Here is a 21,397-nt window from a genome sequence, read left to right on the forward strand (position 1 = left end):
CAGGCACTCAACGACTGAGCCACCCAGGAGCCCTCAACCACCTCTTTATAGAACTTACCCCCAGGGGCACCTGTGTGGCTCACTGGGTTAAGGGTCTGCCTTTGTCTCAGTGTGGTGATCTGGGTTCCTGGGACTCTCTGCTCGGCAGGGAGCCTGCTTCCCCCTCTCCCCTATTTGTGCACTCTCTCTCTCTAATAAATGAATAAAATCTTTAAAAAATAACTTATTGCCAAATACAATTACATTCTGAGATACTGGGCATTGGGACTTTAATATATGAATGGGGGGGACACAATTTAGCTCTTCTTAAAAAAATTTGTTTATTTGCAAGAGAGAGTGTATGAGTGGGAGAAGGGGCAGAGGGAGAGGGAGAAGCAGACTCCCCACTGAATAGGCATCTCGGATGTGGGGCTCGATCCCAGGATTCTGGGATCATGACCTGAGCTGAAGATAGACGCTTAATCAACACAACCACCTGGAGTTCTTGCAATTTAATCCTTAATAAGCACCTGCTGTGTGCCAATCACTGTTCTCAGCACTGGGGATCAAGTGGTGAACAAAAATGAAAGTCCCTGCTCTTCTTAAGTTTACATTCTAGCAGTAGAGAGCAATAGTACACTATAAATACATAGTTAAAATATATAGTATGTTAAAAGATACTAAGTGCTATGGGAGAAAAATAAAGCAAAGAAAGGAGATAGGGAGATTTGAGGGGCTGCTGGAATTTCAAATAGTGTGGCTGGGGAGAAACTCTCTGAGAAGGGGACATTTAAGTAAGGACCTGAAGGAGGAGATAGAGTAAGGCATTCATATATCTGGATCATTCTAGGTGGGTAGTATAGCCAGTGCAAAGATCCTGTGTAGAACATGTCCAGTTTGTTGAAGTAACAGCAAGGGGGCCACTGGGGCTGGTGCAGAATGAACTAGGGGGAGTAGCAGGAGATGCAGGGGGGTGGGAGATGGTGGCGCAGATGACTATGTAAGGTCTAATAAGCCCTTGTAATGACTTTGGCTTTTGCTCTGAGTGAGATGGCATGCTAGAAATGTCTCATTCTTCCTTCTTGTGTGTCTCCTTTCCTCTCACACTATTGCCACATTTCAACACTTCCGACACCAGATGTGTGGGTTTTTTCCCCCTACAACAAGGAATTCTCTGTGATGCCATATAGGTGTCCTAGAATTTAATTCCATTCTGACACTGTCTACCTGGAGATAGCATCAGATTCCACTGGTTAAGTGCCCAGTCCCACCAGACTGTTTCCCCCCTCCCACCCGCCTGCAGATACCAACGGCAAGTCCAGGTTGTCACCTGTGCTTCTGACCCACTACTTATAGATCTGAGGGTCCCATGGTTCCCTCTGGGGTTTGATTAGTTTGCTATAGCAGCTCACAAAACTCAGGGAAGCAGTTAGGTTTGTCAGGTTATTAAAGGATATCCTAAAGGATACCGATGAACAGCCAGAAGGAGATGATATATCTACATACGGCAAGGGCTAGGAGGGTCCTGAGTGTAGGATCTCCTGTCCCTCTGGAGTTGGGGTGTGTCACCTTCCCGACATATGGATGTTTTCATCAAGCAGCAAGCTCTCTGGATCCTATACTTTTGGGATCTTTATGGAGGCTTCATTAACTCCATTCAGTCAGTAACTCCATTTCTACTCTTCTCCCTTCTTCTCTTGATGGAGGTGGGGCTGAAAATTCCACTTTCTGGTGACCAGCCTCCACCCAGGAGCCACCCAAGAGCCCACCCAGAGTTGCCTCATTAGAACAAAGGATGCTTCTATCACCCAGGAAATTATAAGTGTTTCAGAACCCGTGTGTCAGGAACCGGGTCGAAGACCAAACATTAGAACAAAAGACGCTCATAGTGCTCTTACCACTTAGGAATTTACAAGGGTTTTAGCTTTGTGCCATGAACTGGGGACATGTATATATATTTTTTCTATTATTTCACAGATGGGAAGCCATTGGGCAAGCTGTGGGTGGCAAGATCTGAGTGAGCGTTTAAAAGAATCTCTCCAGGGGCCCCTAGATGGCTCAGTCAGTTAAACATCTGACTCTTGGTTTCTGGTCAGGTTGTGATCTCCGGGTCATGGAATCCAGCTCCACATTGGGCTCCATGCTCAGCACAGAGTCTGCTAGAGACTCTCTCTCTCACTCTCCCTCTGCACCCCACCCCACCTCCTCCCACCATGCTCTCTCTCTAAAAAAAAAAAACAATAAATAAGTCTTAAAAAAAAAAAAAAAGAGCTACACCAGAATCTTTCTTGCTGCTGTGTTAATAATAGACCAAAAGGGAGCAAGGGTGAAATCAGGGAGACCAGTAAGGGGAGTATTGCAGTTATCTCTTTTCTCTGAATGATATGTGTATACTGTCAGTCATTGGTTTACCAGCTCTAAACATCCTCTAGTGACTTGCTGCACTAATAGGTAGGAGTTAGCTCACTAACACAGCTGTACCGCCACTCTCTTCCTCCAAATACATCACTCTTTTTTTTTTTTAAAAGATTTTATTTATTTATCTGACAGACAGAGATCACAAGTAGGCAGAGAGGCAGGCAGACAGAGAGAGAGGAGGAAGCAGGCTCCCTGCTAAGCAGAGAGCACCATGCGGGGCTTGATCCCAGGACCCTGGGATCATGACCTGAGCTGAAGGCAGAGGTTTTAACCCACTGAGCCACCCAGTCGCCCTCAAATACATCACTCTTTTTACTCTCTTTAATTCTTCTGCTTAGTACACTTTTCCAGGGACAACCATTCTAATGTATATCTTTTGGTTTGTATGTCTTCTGGGTTATCTTTGTGCCTTTATTTATTTATTTAAAAAATTAATTTATTTTCAGCATAACAGTATTCATTATTTTTTAAAAGATTTTATTTATTTATTTAACAGATAGAGATCACGAGTAAGCAGAGAGGCAGGCAGAGAGAGAGAGAGAGAGGAGGAAGCAGGCTCCCTGCTGAGCACAGAGCCCAATGATGCCGATGTGGGACTTGATCCCAGGACCCTGAGATCATGACCTGAGCTGAAGGCAGAGGTTTTAACCCACTGAGCCACCCAGGTGCCCCTCTTTGTGCCTTTATATAAGACACATAAATCTCTGTTTTTTGGTTCCATCATCTACAGATAATATCTCTTGATTCTCTACTTTCTACAATTGGCATATTAGTGCCTCTACACAATTTTCCACCTCCTAATTTCGTGTACTTTCCAATTTCTGTATGCTATGCTTTTACATTAAGTTTGTAAACATTTACTTTATACTTTGTAATCACAATTAAGTTTTCTGTGATTTATCTCTAGGTTGGATTTCAAAAGTTGAAAACCAATAAGGATAGTGTTTACATTATTATGACTATATAAATATATATCTGTGTAAAACCAAAGGATGGGCCTTGATTATATTTTCTTCTTTGTAGTTCCAATGTTACAACCTCTGTTGGTTGTTCTATATCATTCCATGTCCTGGTTGCCTTAATTATTGGAAAATGACATTTTAAAAAAAATTTTTATTTTTTAATTATTTTTTAAAAGATGTTATTTATTTATTTATTCATTTGACAGACAGAGATCAGAAGTAGGCAGAGAGGCAGGCAGAGAGAGCGAGAGAGAGAGAGGGAAGCAGGCTCCCCGCTGAGCAGAAAGCCTGATGTGGGACTCCACCCCTGGATGGAGTCCCAGGGCCCCGAGATCATGACCCAACCCGAAGGCAGCGGCTTAACCCATCTGGAGCCAGATGTGGGGCTTGATCCCAGGACACTGGAATCACGACCTGAGCCGAAGGCAGATGGTTAACCGATTGAACCACCCAGTCACCACCCTCTACGCCGGATTTCTTTATTGCACCTTTTTGGTTTATTTCTTGCATTCTGTGCCTTTAATGTATCCTTAATTTTCATAGCTCATTTAAAAAAAATTATTATTTTAAGTAATCTCTATGCCCCAACATGGGGCTCGAATGCAAGACCCTGAGATGAAGAGTTGCATGTTCTACTGACTGGAGCCAGCCAGGTGCCCCAGTTTTCCTAGCTCTTAACCATACCACACCATCTCTTTTGCTGATTTCCCTTTTTCCTGGAGTCCTCTAATGTTCTGTGTGGCATTTTTCTGGGCTGGTTGGCTCTACAAATTGGTCTTAGTTCTGTGTATTCTGTCAACACACTTCTCTCCATTAAAAAAAAAAAAAGATTTTATTTATTTATTTGAGGGAGGGCAAGTAAGAGAGAGCATGAGAGGGGAGAAGGTCAGAGGGAAAAGCAGACTCCCCAAGGAGCTGGGAGACTGATGCGGACTCTATCCAGAAACTCTGGGATCATGACCTGAGCCGAAGGCAGTTCCTTAACCAACCGAGCCACCCAGACGCCCCCTTCCCTCAATTTTTTTTATCTTCCAGATGACATGTATTGTCATCTGATGTCCCTTTTCTTTGTTGTGGGTTTATACCTTTTAAATCCCTCTACTATAATTCTAATGGTGTCTTAGGAGGGAGAGTAGATTAATGCACATGGTTATTCTTCCGTACTGAACAAATATAGAGCCTTACAATACTTTTTCAAATTTTTATTTTTTAAGTTCTAAAATTAATAATGTTTCTTGTAATTAATTCAGACATTAAGGAAGTGAATAAAATAAAACTTTAAAATTTGTTTACTACCCTCGTACCCCAGAGGTGACACTGTTTGGTAAATATCCTTCCAGACTTCTAAAATATGCATATGCAAAATCATATACATATACACATAGAAAAAATAAGGTTTTTTTTGTTTGATAGAAGTTGGATTTTATAAACATTTAGATACTGGGTTTTTAAACTTAACATATTGGGCATACTTGCATATCAGCACATAGATAGACAATAGATTTTTTGGTGATGGGGGAGGAACAGAGAGATAATCTCAAGAAGACTCCACGCTCCCCTACACGGAGATTGATCCTACAATGCTGAAATCATGACCTGAGCTGAAATCAAGAGTGAGGCTTAACTGACTGAGCCACCCAGGTGCCCCCAAACTTAAATTTTAATGTAAAGTTTTTATTGAAATATATACACATATAGAAAGGCAATGGCATGTTCTTTCTGCATATATGCTATATCTCATTATTTTTAATAGCTGCATAGTACTCCTACCCAATAATTTTGTTTGTTTGTTTGATGACTTTTTCAATTACAAGCAATGCTATACTGAACATCTTGGAACATAGATCTTTGAACTTTTGTGTTAGTATTTCTTTTTTTTTTTTTAAGATTTTTTATTTATTTGACAGACAGAGATCACAAGTAGGCAGAGAGGCAGGCAGAGAGAGAGAGGAGGAAGCAGGCTCCCTGCCAAGTAGAGAGCCTGATGTGGGGCTCCATCCCAGGACCCTGGATCATGACCTGAACTGAAGGCAGAGGCTTTAGCCCACTGAGCCACCCAGGCACCCCAGTGTGTTAGTATTTCTTAATAGAAGTAGATCTGTTGGGTCAATGGCTATGAAATGTAAAAACATTAAGAGATACTACTGAATAGCCCTGCTGAAAAAAAAATTGCCAGTTTACTTTTCTACTAAAGATATTTGAGAGGGTACAAACCTTTGAGGCAAACTCTCCTTAAAAAGTTGGAGATTCTGCTGTGCATAGTTGAGAACTAGACTCTATACTGTTTTTTATTAATATTTAATGACTTCACATGAGCTTGTCTTTTCTGTCTTTGAATATTAGAATATTTCAAGTTCCTTAGAGGCTGGGATCATGTCATATACTTCCTTGGTATTTCCTATAGTGCTTAGTACAGTCTGGGCAAACTGTGGGTGCTCAGTACATACTTAGTGATTGGCTGATAAACCAGTTTATATTTCGGGCCACACAATCCCTTGAGGTCAGCTCCTGGAATGAGAAGCTGGACAGAGTCAGAGACTAGGGCTGTGCTGGGTCAGTATCAGATGCTGTCACTTGGATATCAAATTTAGACCATAATCTAGGAACCTCATTTACATAAAACACCTAACATAATCCCTGGCTCAGAAGAGGTTCTTAATAAGTGGTCTTTATTGATGAGAGAGTTGTCTTAGGGCTAGTGTTGAGGGTTCAAGCACAGCACCTAAAACCATTCAGCCTGGAATGGCTAGAAATCCAGTCTAGAGATGAAACAAAATTGAGAACCAGCAGGAGCAGACAGGTATCACAGGCAGAGACAGAGGCTTGGTTTGAGTTCAGCAGTGTTGGGGATTCATCTGAGACAACAGTGCTAGAGAACAGCCATTTGGCTAGAACAAGATTACTGCCCAAGCTTTTCCTAATCAGGAGTGGGGGTGCCCCTAGAACTGGGAAACCAAGAGGTCAGTCAGATAAGGATTAACTTCAGTGACAAATTTAGAGGCTCAGAAAACACGGATGACACAGATTCAACAAAGTGAAGAATGGGTTTCCTCCTTCGTACCCTTCTACCCCTAGTCAGCAGCACAGGTAAAGGAGGGAGGCGGGCCAGGTTTGCTACATATAGACGTTCATCATAACATATAGCATCGTGTTTCTCCTATATGCAAGACATTTCCTGCACATTATCTCTAATCTCCCTTATAACACTATGAAGTACGTATTAGCTCTATTTTACAGAAGCTTATACAAGCTACTGAGAGCCAGGATTTGAATCCAGGTCTATCTGGCCATAAAGCTTTTGTGCCTTCTGTTCTGCCTCTTCTGTGCCAGTCATAGCAGCTGGGGCCCCAGCGAAGTAGCTGCTGCCTAAGAACTAGTTGCTTATGTGTGGGCAGGGTGTCCCATGGTTCTTCCCTTTGCTCATCAATTCATTATACAAATATGTATTTATTTATAGCCACGGAGTTGGGAGAGGAGTGCAGGTCAGGTAGGCAGGGTGGTAAGGGACACACATGTGTGGGGGGAGGGCAAGGGAACATAGGAGGGCTGAAACTTGAGAAAGCAGAGCAAAAGAAAAGGGTCGTCATGAGCTGGAATGCAGGATGGGGCCTGATTTCGGGGCTCTGTTCTTGGATGCAGTACTAAATGGGTCTTTGGGTGTTTCCAGAAGAAATACGTGGAGCAACACTAGTAGGCAAGCTGTAGTCCACTGGCAGCCCTCAGACCTGCGCTTTATACCAACACATCCACAACACACACTAGCATGGGAGCCATAAATGTGGAGACAGGTAGGTATCTTTAAACAGGCACACCAAAATGTATATCACACAATGGCAGCTGATTGCAGTGGTGTTTCCAGTGCTCATCACATTACTGTTAACTCCCCTTCAAGGGAACCAGTGCTCATTTGGATACGTAAAGTCTGGGAGGTTTGTTGAGAGGAGAAGGAAAGAGAAGAGAAAAAAGAAACAAGCTCATTTTTTAGTCAAAATTTAGTTGTGTGTGTGCATTAAGACTTTAAGGATTATATGAAATGATGTAACTACAGAGAAGGAAGTGCTATGGAATGTTTGTCCATATAAATCTTACTTATATTTCTTTTAGTGGTAAACACAAGTCATAACAGATAGTAATAAAACAAGCCTGACCTACACAGCCACTTAATCCCAGAGAGATGTGACCCAGAGCAGGGAGGGGCAGAGCCCAGGAATGCATTGCTGTGACACATTGATTCCAGGACTCCTTGGGCTTCACCTGTGCCTGAGATATGGACAAAGTATGTTTGGAAGCTGCAGAGATTTATTTGTGACTGTTCCATAGTCAGGGGGATGGCAGCTAGGGTAAACATGCTATGCCTAAGGGCATCTAGTGTACAAAGGTTTGAGAATCCAGGGGTCTGATGGGGCTGAGGGAAGTTCCTCTCCCTTCCATACCAAGTGTGTGCAGTACCAGCACCCTCCAGTATTTAAAGGGGGGAATTGAAGACAATGATACTGATCTTACAGTTTATAGGGAATAAAGCAATGATTATAATCAGCATGAGTGCTAAGGAACAATAGAAGCTTTATAAAGACATACTTTACCCTACAAATTAATTATAACACATCTCTCTCATTAGAGAATTACCTAGCGATTTTTTAATCCTTTTAAATTTTTGATAGAAGGGTGGTGCCATGAAAGTGTCAAATGTAATTATCACTAAATAGCTTTTTTCTTCAAATCACGTGGGACCCAAATACTGTAAAGGAGAAATAGTTCCTGACCATGTATATGGTCCTTCAACTAACACACACAAAAACTGCCTTGGGAAGAGCTATGGCAATCTCCTCTCTATTAATTGCAAATACTCTCACCTTAGAGAAACTTGATTCAAGCTCAGAAATTGGCTAGCAACCTAGGCACTATCCCCAACAGTGTGACGGGTAAGGAGAGGCCACCGTCAGTCCTTTCTCATATTTCCCCTTGTATTTGGAAGCCAAGAGTCATACTCGCGGAAACAGACCTGATGTCTTTTAAAGTCCTCTGTATAATATTAATGCCCTTGTTCTCAATTGTTTTTCTCACTCCAATCTCGAACTTCTAAAGGATGTGGTTCACTCAGATCAGGAGCAGTAGCTCATTATGGCAGTAGCTGCAGAGGGGGGAAGCAGAGGGACAGAATCAATGTGGTTGGTGGGTGGGGATTGTGCCTTGTATCCCCGCCCCCCTCCAATTATCATAAGCTCTCCAAAGTGAACAGTAATTTACAACCTTCTTGGAAACCTTACTTCATTCCCTACCTGGAAGAATTTAAGCACTGGCAGTAGAGTTTCTCTAACTTCATCACAGTCAATTACTTGTTTTCGGTACCGCAAAATGATTCTGCGTTCCTGGGGACAGCTCTCCCTTTCAAGTTCCTTTTTATGTTTGTTGTGTTCAGGAAGCCTTAGAGATGCAGGCCAGGGTGACTGGGACAGAGGTGAGATCCCTAACTACTGAATGGGACTTGGGAGGGAGAGGACTTGTTTTTACGCTGATAAAGAGTAAAATCTGGAGTCGCGATCGATTTCAGGCACGTAGGGCGGAAGAGGCCCAGAGCAGACCGAGTATGGGGTGAACACCAGGATCTGTGAGCCAGTGTTGCTTCAGCGTCTCACCCTGTGTGTGAGGGGAGGCTGGTAGTCCGTCCCTCCTTGTCCCTTCAGCACTACCCCTCACCTCCGTCTCTGCGTAACTATATCAGTAGAAAGGGACGCTTCTCACATTGGCGCCCGGACCCCAAAGGGAGGCTCGCTGTGGCTTGGCAGGTGGGCACGAAGCCGGGAGATGGGTGGGGGAGTGGGGCGGAGGCAGCGTCGAGTGGCGTTTGGAGTAGCCAATGGTAGTTCGGGGCAGGGGTGGCAGGGGCGGAGGCACCAAGGCGGAGCAGCCAATGGCAGGCGAGCAACTACTGGAACGACCTGGTGACGTGAGGAGCGTTCCATTCGGCCAGCGGTGGGCGGTTGCCACAGCTGGTTTAGGGCCCCGACTATTGGGGCCCCTTGTCAAGAGGAGGCAGCCTCCGGGCTGGGGAGGAGAAGTCGCTGCCACCTCTGGCAGCTGACGCGGTCCCCTGGGAAGGTGCACTTCCTGCCCTCAGTTCCCGGCCGAGTTCGGTCTCCCGGGTTCAGGTAACGAGGGGTGGGGGTTGGGGTCTCCTGGGCTCGGCCGCATGGTGGGCTGCCAGCCCCTCCGCTGAGCCCGGCCGCGCGGACGTAGGCAACTGCCCTTTTCAGCCGGGCTGCTGCCGCCGAGCCCCTGGCCGCGGGTGACTACACGTGGCGGGCGTGTGTGAGTGTGTACGAGCGTGTGGAGGTGGCGCGCGTCCCAACCTGCCTGGGGCGGTGGTCCGCTGCGTGGCGGAGGCAGGGCTGGCCTCCCGAGGCCGCGCCTGCCGTCCGCCCCGGACTCGGGCCTCCGGTTCCCGGCTGGTGGGCCGGTCGCTGCCTCTCGATGGATTTTGATCTTTGTTCTCCCAGGGCCCGGCTCCCTTTCCTGGTCTCTCGTCTCCCGCTGGGCCGGTTTATCTGGAGGAGATTGTTTTCCAGGTTAGTTTTACACAAAGGAAGTGTTCTCTGCACCTCTGGTGCTCCCTCCCCTTGGCCAAGCCTTCTTGCTTTCTCATTTCCCTGCTCATCTCCTGGTCTCTGTTTGGACCTTTGCCCTCTCCAGCCCAGAGTGATTTTGGGTTGGTTGTTTCTCTCAGTCAGGCGGGCTGCAGGCTTCCACCTCATTCTTGCCAGCGTGGGGCATGTGGTGTCAGTAAATAGAGGCCACAGCACCACACCTGAGAGGAGAAGGGATACAGTGGTTGAGAGAGGCTGGGCCCCCGGGGTTCAGGACGCCAAGTAGAAATGGCACTTATGAAATGTCCCAGAAAGCAAGCACCTTTATGACGTTTCTTAGCTCATGACTCTGCCATGTCCACCCACCCCCACCCCCAACCATTCCAAAACCTCTCCTGCTTAAGTCAGCCTTTCGCCTATAGGTCTGTGATGTGGTTTCATTAAGATTCCCGCAAATGTTAGGCTAGGCTGGCAAGATTGGTTCATTTCCCGAACTCAGGAGGTTGCAGAGGGTTTGATTAGGGGAAATCTGTTTTGAGTAAATACAACCTGGGTATGTGTACAGAATGTCCAGAACCTCCTAGCCCTGCCAGAGGGTGACTTGTTCCCGGGTGTGATTCATATTTGAGTAGCTAATTGAAGAAAGAAGGTGAAGTGGAGGAGGGGAGGGAATGGCTCCTTAAGGACAGAAACTCTACTATTGTTTTTAGAGTCCTCTTACTGATGATTATAGAACAGTGTGGTATATGGAAAGTGCCTTGGACTGGAAGTCAGCTTACGTGTTTTCTTGGCTTAGCTTTGCAGCTGTGGGACGCTGGACAAGTTACTTCCTCTCTATGGTCTTAACTTTACTTATTTCCAAAACAAAGTAATTGGGGTTATCACCCATAAAATCCCTTCTAGTTCCAGGGTTTTATGATGATCAGATCATCAGTATTATATTGGAAGCATAGGGATTTACTTAAGAAGATATGTTAGCCCCCTTCTTTTTTTTTTTTTTTTTTTTTTTTGGAAAACCTTTAACCTTTTTTCCTTTTAGAGGACAAACGTGGATTGGAGATAAACTTTTCCCACTTCCCTACCCCTACCCCTTCAGGCAGTGCTCGTCTTTCCACCTGTGGGAAAGGAAGATTGAACTGCATTTTCTTGTTCCTGTCTCATTTTTTTTTCCTTTTGTGCTTTTTCTTAGGGCTAGAAATTGGACTTTTGATGATGTTTGACCCCGCGGCAGCAATAGCAGACATCGTGATATCAAAGCTGGGCTCAGCTTCTGTTTCTTCCCTCTTGTAATCACAAAACCCATTTTGGACCAGGAATTCCAATCATGTCTGTGATGGTGGTGAGAAAGAAGGTGACACGGAAGTGGGAGAAACTCCCAGGCAGGAACACCTTCTGCTGTGATGGGCGAGTCATGATGGCCCGGCAAAAGGGCATCTTCTATTTGACCCTCTTCCTCATCCTGGGGACATGTACACTCTTCTTCGCCTTTGAGTGAGTTTCCATTGAGTAGAGTTACCTGATGATGGTTTCTTTGGGGCTAGAGGAAGAACCTTCTTTCTGGGAAGTTTGTGGATGGTCTTTGGATGGCACTATCCTCTTAAGCTATGTCCTTAGATCATGCCAACCAAATTCATTTCTTTGTGCTTATAGCAGAGTACCTGCTTCCTAAAAAGGCCAAGACCTTTGACTCCAATTTTATAGCACTGATTTGGGGTTACCCCTGGCACACTTGGGTAATAAAGGAATTTGTCTTTGTTATTCACCTCTCCTTTTCAGTGGTCTCCTTAGGTGCTTAGTGAAAGACTCCCTCTTCTCCACCCCTTTTGGGGCTGGGGCAGCCCTCATGGTCATAACTCAATACCACAAAACTGACCTATTCTGTTATTCTGGGTCCTATTTCCTTAGAGCTCAGCTCTCTGCTACCTATTAAATTGAAAAGTCATCTGAATCGGGGACCTGCAGATCAGTTCCAGCCTCAAACTAGTTTGTACCACAAACTAGCCACCTGTGTGGTACATATGTGCTTATTAAATGTAAGTTTCTCTCAGGATCACTCAACATAAACAACTCTGTATTTTGTGTGAGCCTGATACTAGCCTTGAAGTTATTTTTTCTTCGATGTAAAGCTAATACTAGAGCCACTATTTGAATCCTGTATCAGTCGCTGCTCTAGGGAGGTGGCCAGTTGGATTCTAGGGTACAATGGCATGACTACTGGGTGTGCTGATATACTCTAGGGATGGGAGAAATGCTAATTGGTTTAGGATTATTATGGGGAGAGCTCTGAGGAGCCAAAAGGAGTATGTGTAGACTGTGAGCCACACCTGATACGAGCCTGCTATAGTTCATATACTACAGTGACCTGGAAATGGAGCTCCCATGCTGGGGCATGGCCATAGGAGGGAAGAGGGGGCTCCTTGGCCAACCTTTGTGGTAATTAAAATGAGCTCTGATCTCTTGGAGCTCAATTTTGCCCTTCTTCTGTAAGGGCTCCAGGCTTTCCCAGTGCATCAAGAGTGATTTTTCAGGCTGCTTTGCCAGACTTTCTGCTCGTTGCAGCTGGCTTGAATAACAGCGAGGGGGGGGGCAGTTTATAACAGGGCTAGGAAAGGAAGGTCAGAGAGGCTCTTTGTCAAAGGCACTTTTGCTGCTGCTGTTGCTGCTGACTTCGTGAAGTATTTGGCAAAGTCCGGTTGGTGATGGCTTCTTAGCTGCTTTCCAGTCTGAGGTTTATGGTGGGGTGTGTGTATGTGTGTACTTGTGTGTGGTACAAATGAGCATGTGCGGTCAGGCAGGAGTATGTGAAACATTAAAAAAAAAAAATGTTTCCCTTCTCACCATTCTCCCCAAGTTTTTGTTTTGTTTGTTGTTATCTTTGCTTTTTTTCCTGCCTTGCTTCTTTTTGAAAGTGCAAAGCCGAACTCGCTATCATTCTCCCTCTCTTTCAGTCCTCCCACTGCTGAATCACTAGCTCTTTCTGCCACCACACCCTTCCATCTTAGAGTTAAATTTTTGTGGTTGGAACCATTTGAAACAGGGATGAGATTTGTTTCCAGGCCCTGAGTGAGCTAGTAATTCTGGGCCCAGGAAACCTCTGGTTTGGCTGTCCAGGGGAACTTGAAATTTGGGGCTATTGGCGTTTGGCCCTTTCTGTATCTGGGAGCCAGACAGAATCTGATTTGAATCTGTCCCACTTAGGCTCCAGAGGCCTCTGAACAAAACTGCCTGTGGGATGAAGCTTATAATTAGCTAAGTTACTGTTTGATGGAGGCAGGTTGAGTTTTCTACCAAGATCACTTTTCCCCCCAAGTTATTTCTTGTGCTTTGCCCTCAGATATGAAGGATAACGTTGTTTGTGAACTGCCTTGAGTTCCAGCAATCTGTGTGATAGAGTAAATAGTTTTAAAAGACTTTATTTATTTATTTATTTATTTATTGGAGAGAGAGAGAGAGAACAAGCCAGGGGAGGAGCAGAGGGAAAGGGACATGCAGACTGTGCTGAGCATGGAGCCTAGTGCAGGCCTCCATCCCACAACCCTGAGATCATGACCTGCGCTGAAATCAGGAATCCAACACTTAACCAACTGAGCCACCCAGATGGAGTAAATATGTTTGAGGGTAGGGCTGGGGAGGGAGAAGGGAGAAAGAAGTTAATGTGTGAGCAAAGGAGTGGAATGGGAAAGCATAAAACTGACCAAAGGGGAGAGGACACTGGTGATGAATCCTTTTAACTGAGAGTGGTGGAATCTGTTTGTGCACATGTGTGTGTGTTTCTTTGTATGTGTGTGTTTGTGTGTGTGTCTCCCATGTGGAGACACACAAACACTCTGAGTGCTGGCTGCCTTATGCCTAGTTAATGACAGGCTGTACAAAGGACACCAGCATGCCTCTGAGGCATGAAATCTCTTTCTGGTCAACCTTTTCTTTGGAATATATAATTCACTACCAACCACACAGAGGGGGATAGCATTTGGGAGGCAGAATATGGACCCCTTTGTTAGCATTAGAATTTAAGGAGACCTCAGGATATCAGCTGATCTAGTCCCCTGCCTTCAGGCAGGTGAGGGCATCTGAACCACCAGTGACTGAGAGCTGTCTATTTTCATCCTCAAATTGCCTAGGAGTATAGATTCCACATCCTCTGGCTGCTGCATTTTTGCCTTAAGGAAGTATAGATCTTGCCGCACATCTGGACCTGCATTTTCATCATAGGGTCTTGCCTGTAGCAGGTGCTTAGGAACAAGTGCAAGTTGATTTATAGCTGCCCATGGCACAGCTCTGCTTTGGCCAGATGGCTGGAGAAATCTGGTCAGGCATGTGGGCACCCCTTGATGAAAAACATGCAGTATTAGTAGTACCAGTGTATATTTATATATTTTGTTTTTGATTTTGCCTTTACATGTTTAGACTTCTCAAAGGAGGATCCTATAATTTTCAGTGGACAGACAGTAGGTCGAATACGTAAAATGAAAGAAGGTTGTCCATCTAGGAGCTAGTTAGCTCTATATTGTTAGAAGTGTTTCCAAAGACACTGGGTGGCCATCTCTCAGGGCTGCTGTCTCAAAGTGGATTCCTGCCTAGGATGGGAAATTGGGCTAGATTATCACTAAGCCTCTTGCAACTCTGAGAGTCTGAAGTTCTGTGTAAGTTTGTCTAGAAGATTCAGATACACACACTGAAAAGGAAAGGTTGGATTTCCAGTAGGTAGCTGTATTTAAATATATTTCATATTTAAACACAATTATATCTATGGTAAATGTATTGACTTTAAAAGCAGAGTGAAAATTTTGCAGTGCTTAAAAAGAGGATTTCCTAATTTATTTTTAGGGTGAGGTATTTAGGAAATGTGAGTGAATATGCCAGTTTTAGCTTTGACCACATGAACCATTCTCGGTGTTTTCTGCCCAAACCCTGTCCAGCTTGTGTGAACACATAAGCTTGGCCACCAGCTTGCCAGTTATGTCAGAACATTCTAGTGGAATGACACAGACAACTGTGAGGTGTTCAGCTACTCAAAGACTATTATGGTGTTAGTCAAATTCAATTTCCTGATAAAGCTTGGGGGAAGGACCAAGTGCAGTGTCTTCTGGAATTGGCTTCCTATCTGTTTCTTTTAACTTTATGACCAGACTATAGGTGGGACTATAGTCTTCTATAGTCTTCTATAGACTTCTCTCGTGGCAAGAATGACTAAGTGACTCTTGACCCCTGAAGTATAAGCAGTTTGCTTCTATGCTCACTGCTTATGCCTCATTGTGCTCTTTGTAGAGGAAATTGTATCAAGGCACTATCAAACCCTGCTGGACTGACCCTTGCAGGTGATTTTGATGTGTAGAGGAGTCATTGAATTATATGAACTGAAAAAAGCTTTGTAGTGGTGCTTCGTAATTGACCCACTTCTAGCCTATCCAAATTCTACCTTTCTTTCACGTCCCTTCTTGAGTCTTCCTTCCTGAAACCTTTCCAGTAATTTCTGCACATACTGCTCATCTAACACATCATCATATGACATTTCTTAGGTTTCTAAATTCTATGATTATTACACTTTGAGCTCGTTCAATGCCAGGGATTATCTCCTATATCTGTGTAGCCCTCCATGGTGCCTTCCACCAGACCTTACGTAGAGTAGGTGGTTAATAAATGTTACTGAATTAATATGTTCTGGATACACTTAAAATATAACAGTCTTGACTCACAGAATCATAGAATGGTAGAACTGGAAGGGCCCTTGGAAACTATCTCCATCCTTTTGCAGGCGAGGAAACCAGGTGCACAGAAGAGAGGTCCCATTGTCAAGATCAGTCAGCCAGCCAGTGCCTCTGTATGACACTACCTTTCATTTCATTGTTCCCTTGAATATGGAATCCTGAAGACATTCAGATTTACTAAAGTGTGCATAGTGCCAAATGCTAAACTAGCGTATTCTAGGTTCTTGCTAACTAAGGATTGTATTACCTAGTGGCATCTAGGTTATTTGGGCCTCCTCCACTCAAGCTCCTGGGAAATGAAGGTGTCTTTGTAGAAAACTAGTAGCACTCTGGCATAGCATTCTGGTAGCCTTGCAGGAACAGAGAGGCCCATCTTTAAGTGTGAGCATAGAAGGGAAACTTTGTGAGTTAGGAGGGATCATCACCTCTGTGACTACTCATAGTCCCTGCTGCCCAAATGAGAATGGTTTGGAGAAAAATTAAGCAATGTGTGCTCCCTACCTCATTACTATGTGGGTGATCCTGATGAGAGGGGCATTGTGTCCCTGTGGAGAGACGGGAAAGACAATATGACAAAACAAAGTTACCAGGTTGAGGAAATACAGAGCTATGTAGACCAAAGCCAAACTGACATGGCAGAATATTGCGCTTATAGTTCCAATGTCCAGGTTCCTGAAGTTACTTAGATGAGATTGGGAAGATGAAAAAGTGACTTTGTCATGATCTCTAACCAAGAGAACGTTTTCTGGAAAATTTTTCTATGGAGGTTCTGCCTTGTGCTTTACCTAGCCCAAGATTCTAAGACTTGGCCAACCAAATAGCAGTTTTAGAAAGTCATAGTTGCCTTTCCGATATCAATCTGTTAAAGTACGTAGCTAAGTTCAACTTGCTGATAAAGCATGTTCCCTGGAGAAGGGTTGGATTATGTCTTCCAAATGGTATGCTTTCCTTTCTTTATAGTTCTGTCATTCAGAATTTATCTGTATATTTTCAGCCTTACTACCTTTTTTGGTGGTAAGTTTCACACTGTTGATCTCTACTGAATGCATTTCCCATCTTTTTTTTTTTTTTAAGATTTATTTCTTTATTTGAGAGAGAGAGAGAGAGAATGATCAGGAGGAGCAGAGGGAGAGGGAGAGAGGATCTCAAGCAGACTCCATGCTGAGTGCAGGGCCTGATGCGGGGCTCAATCCCAGGACCCTGAGATCATGATCTGAGCTGAAACAGAGAGTTGGATGCTTAACCAACTGTGACACTAGGCCCCCCTCCCATCTTTTGAGAATGAGTCTTAATTGAGTATAGTGATCTTCTATTTTGGGAAAAGCAAGCACAAAGAACAGGGATTTCCCCCAGCATGCTGATATCACTTGAGATGTTTATTGAGGTAAAGAAGGGATCTCCTAAATCTTCTTCCTCAGAGACACCCGAGCTGGTATCATGTTTAAGAACAAAGGAGGCACCTTATGCCTTTGCAATAGCAAGAAGCCAGTGAATTCAGGGTAATTAGGGGGAATATTTCTGGAACGGAGCAATGAGAAGGCAAAAACCTTATGATGGTTATTACATGAGGCCAGTTAATGGAGGGCCTCGGAATAACTGGCCTGTGGGGTTCGGGGATTAGCATAATAAGCAGCAGGGAATTGTTCTATGTTTTGGGCAGGAGTACATTATAATTGAAATTTGTTATTTATTATATTTGAAATTTTGCTATTTTTGTTATAATCGAAACATGAAATTTGCTGTTATCACTGCAGTTCAACAACTGCTTAGCAGGTTTGTCTGGCTAGAGATTTTGGCCCTCCTTAGTGAGAAGATGGCTCATTGCCTCAGAATTGAAAATGTCCCTGTTTGGTTAATTTTCCCCTTTGCTACTAGAGCAAAACAGACTTATGCCTTTTCCTTTGACCTTCACATAGCAGTCAAACTAGAGACTGATTTTAAATTATGTTTTCAGTGTCCAAGGAAACTTTTCCCTCTCAGCAAACTCTTGAGTGTCATCACGAGAGCCTTGAGCCAGTATAGGTGACTCTGCATGTTTACTGTGCTTCCGAAGTAGGTAGTGTGTAAGAGAACAGACAACTGTCCATATCAGTGGGGACTAATAGCAAAGGCTTATTACTATTATGTGGGACAAGGGCCATAGTGGGACTCTAATCTTGAGCCCTTTCTTCTGTTCTAAGCATAGCTTTTCCTTAAAGCCACCCTTAACAGCTGCTATGGGAGCAGTTTTAAGAAGCCACCAGCTTCCCAAGAGCTCTTCTCTGACCACTTATAGTCCTTAGAGTCTGAATCACCATCCTAACCCTTGATTATTGGTCTTATCTTATTCTTCAGCTATTTCATATGTTAGTTATGTTTTTCCCAACAAAATTAACTCCTATTTTCTCTTGTTCTTCATTTGTTAGAACCATAAACACTTGTTGGCTGATTGATTGCACTGAGCTATTAGGAAGACTTGGAGGTAGAGTATTGTATAGAATACCAATCCATGCTCCCAGTCTCTGAGGCAGAGCCCTGCTATGGAATCTGTCTGGTTTCTTACCAACTCCACTCATGAATCTCTTTTGAATTTTTTCCTATCAGTTAAAGTCTGTGTCATTATCATTGTCCCTCCAGTGAACTAGCATGCTAGGGATGGGGGATGGGACATGACACACCAGCCCAGCCTGGCACTGCTAGTTACTGCTAGACAGTACCACCATGCGGCCCATGGGACATGTGGAAGTCCAGTCATGTAGTCTGGCTATGAAAGCCCGAGGCCAATCAAGAGGTTGATAGAAGGTGGCTTAAAGTAATGATATTTCTTCAGGTGGCATAAAGGAAGACCTAGGGGAGACATGGTTGTGTTTATAAAATTCACAAGGGAGAAAAGCAACTTCTGAACCCTTTGGAAGGGGGAAAGCCTCTTGGTACTCTGAAGATAAAAGAGAGTTCTGTTTCAAAAAAGTATATGGATATCATTATTCCAAGAAGTGATATAAATGGAAAATACTGGGGGATTTAAAAAAAACAGTTAGCTTATATTCATGGATGACAGATCTAGTCTTCCAGTAAGACAAATTAGTGATTTAGGAGACTCCTGACTTTTCAGGTTGATATTGGGAATTGCCACCAGATTTTCACATACCCTGGTCCTGTCAGAGGCAGATCTCTAGCTTAGTGCAATTATGGGATTAATCCAAGGGGGTATTTAAAAAAATATTATATTATTTGAGATAGAGAGGTAGTGAAAGAGAGCAGGAGAAGTGGGGAGAGGGAGAAGCAGGCTTCTCACCGCTGAGCAGGGAGCTGGACATGGGGCTCAATCCCAGAACCCTAGAATCATGACCTGAGACAAAGGCAGAAGCTTAACCAACTGAGCCACCCAGGCGCCCCCTAAGGGGGTATTTTTGATCATAACTATTAAAGACAGACATACATGATAAGTTGTAGTTAACAGCAGTTTTAGCTACTGTCTCTCCAAGTTTCCTCTTACTTGGAGTGGAAAGGCCTGCTGGTCCCACATCTGCCTTCCCAGCCACACCCACTCACTAGTGACAACTGACTGCCAATAGCCTCATCTCTGGAGAACAGTACAATGGGCCTGTTGTGTACTTGTTGACATACAGAGTGGATTGTTTTAGCAGGTGCAGAAGATAGTCCGTGTGGAGATTACAGAGACCTTTATCCTTGATGGCATAGCATAATTCAAATTTAAGTTGTCCTTTGTCTGGTTAACAAGCAGGTGTTGGAATGAGACTTAGTTAATCTTAGGTCCTTCATGCATGGGGGCAACATTGATTGTGTGTGTGTGTGTGTGTGTGTGTGTGTGCATGTATGAGAGAGAAAGAGAGAGAGGAAAGAGAGTTCTGTTTTCTCTGTATCTTTTTCCTGTAATAAAATGATTTAAAATCCCTTTGGTGGCCAATCAGATAGCTCTGATTTTTCTGTTTATTGGAGACCATACACCCAGAGCAGTTCAAGTCCTAGAGAATTTGTTTGTTTTCAAGAGTGATCTTAGAAATAGGCAATGACTAGAAAGACGACGGTTTTCTGTTAGTGTGGTAATTTTACTTGGCTTGCTCATGAAACAGAGTCTTAATGTTTCTTCTGTATCCTCTGGGTTCCTGATAGGCAGAGGTAACTTTTGTTTCCAAATTCACTTTTTGGCTACTTGTTCTACTGAAGGTGGAACAATGGAAAAGAAGGTAATCCACAAGCTAGTGATCTGTAAGAACCTTAATTACCCTGTGTGTAGTCAGATCCTTCAGTTCTTCAAATTTTACCTCCTACCCTTAGCTTTTAGGGGAAGGAAGTAAATCATACAAAATCAGGCTATGACCGAGGATTTTGTTAAAAACAAACAGGCAAGCAAACAAAAAGCCACAAAATCATTTTGCAAGTTCACTACATATGTTCATCTTCTACTGACAAATTGCTCAGCCCAATATTATGTTGGTTCTCACCCGCCCACCCCTGCACTCGTGTGTGTGGCAGGGAGGCAGGGGGAGGATCTCGTGTGGATTTCCAAAACTACAGTGAATGTACAACCTGGGGTTAAATGTTTGCTTTGAGTGGACAGCAGCTTGCTTAATCCCCATGCCGATGAGGTAAGCCTTTTTCCTTAGCTTACTTTCTCCACTCTCCCTCTGGCCCTTGCTTATCCACTTGTAGTCTGCCTCCAAGAGAAGATCTCTGTATTGAAGGAAAAAATGTGCCTCAGGAGGAAAAGAATAAAAATAGGTCAGTGATAACTCTCATCACATATTCCTATTTGAAATTCAGCTGGATGCAACAAGTATTTGTGGATAGCTTCTTTGTTCCCATACTTGCATTAAGCTCTGGGAGATACAGAGCCACGATGGTAAGACGGGAACGCTAAGAGCTGACATTTACTTAACGTTTACTATGTGTCAGGTGCAGTTCTAAGCACTTTATTTATATTCATGCATTTGATGACACAGTGACCCTGTGTAGTACTATTACTATCCTCATTTCACAGCTAAGGAGACTGAAGTTAATTAAGTCACCCAAGTAGGAGCTGGCAGAGCCAGATTGCAAACCCAAACATTCCTACTTCACAAAGACAAGGTTTTTCCTCTTACAAAGTGCAGCTGGGGAAGACGAGGTCAATATAGTGAAAAGCAGCTAGGAAACAATACAAGGCTCTGGCAGTGAGGACTACGGCGGTAGAGAAGGGAGAGATTAGTGCAGCTTAGGCTAGGCCTCTCAGAAGAGGCAAGACTTCTCTAAATCCCAGATTCTCCAGCTATCCAATGGGTATAATAGACTTTATGTCATAGATTTAGTGTGAGAATTGAATGAGATAATGCATATAAATGGCTTAGTGCAGTGCCTGGTATATGCTGAGTGCTCAGTAAGTTGTGATGGTGGCAATGATGGCATTGATACCTCTGGGACCTGGAAGATGAGTAGATCTGGGATATCCAGAGAGGAAGAGGGGTGGCTTTCTGGGTGAATTATGAGGAAAGAGGGGGAGCAAACATGATGTTGGGAAGAGGTGCTGAGGAGATAAAATTTTCTTTTTCCTTTGCCTGAGGTCACTAAGTACCTACTAGCAGAGCAAATTGAGGAGAGAAGAGGATGGATGTTGCAAAGTCAGTCAGCAGCCCTGAAGCTTTTCACTAGCCTTGAAGCGTGCCAGAGGTACCCTCTGACGCTGGGACCCTGCTTCATGAATGGTCCTCATCTTTTCTTCCTCCTCTTTGAGCTCAGGCCTAATGCCAGATGAGTGATTATGAAAAGC

General features: G+C 44.0%; 1 protein-coding gene across 2 annotated transcripts in view; it reads left to right on the plus strand.

Annotated features, from left to right (window-relative positions):
- Window positions 1–9,292: 9,292 nt before the first annotated feature.
- The window catches only part of ZDHHC9 (zinc finger DHHC-type palmitoyltransferase 9), a 32,552-nt gene continuing 20,447 nt past the window's right edge, over window positions 9,293–21,397 (plus strand). The window contains exons 1-3 of one of the 2 annotated variants that reach the window (XM_013050011.2): window positions 9,293–9,508; window positions 9,857–9,925; window positions 11,133–11,434. In XM_013050011.2, the coding sequence (XP_012905465.1) occupies window positions 11,268–11,434 (167 nt within the window). In that variant the 5' untranslated portion in view covers window positions 9,293–9,508; window positions 9,857–9,925; window positions 11,133–11,267. The remainder of the gene's footprint in view (window positions 9,509–9,856; window positions 9,926–11,132; window positions 11,435–21,397) is intronic. The other variant, XM_004780536.3, reaches the window with a different exon arrangement.

This window comes from Mustela putorius, unplaced genomic scaffold, assembly GCF_011764305.1.
Source record: "Mustela putorius furo isolate JIRA1106 unplaced genomic scaffold, ASM1176430v1.1 tig00003899_pilon_pilon_pilon, whole genome shotgun sequence".
Taxonomy (NCBI): domain Eukaryota; kingdom Metazoa; phylum Chordata; class Mammalia; order Carnivora; family Mustelidae; genus Mustela; species Mustela putorius.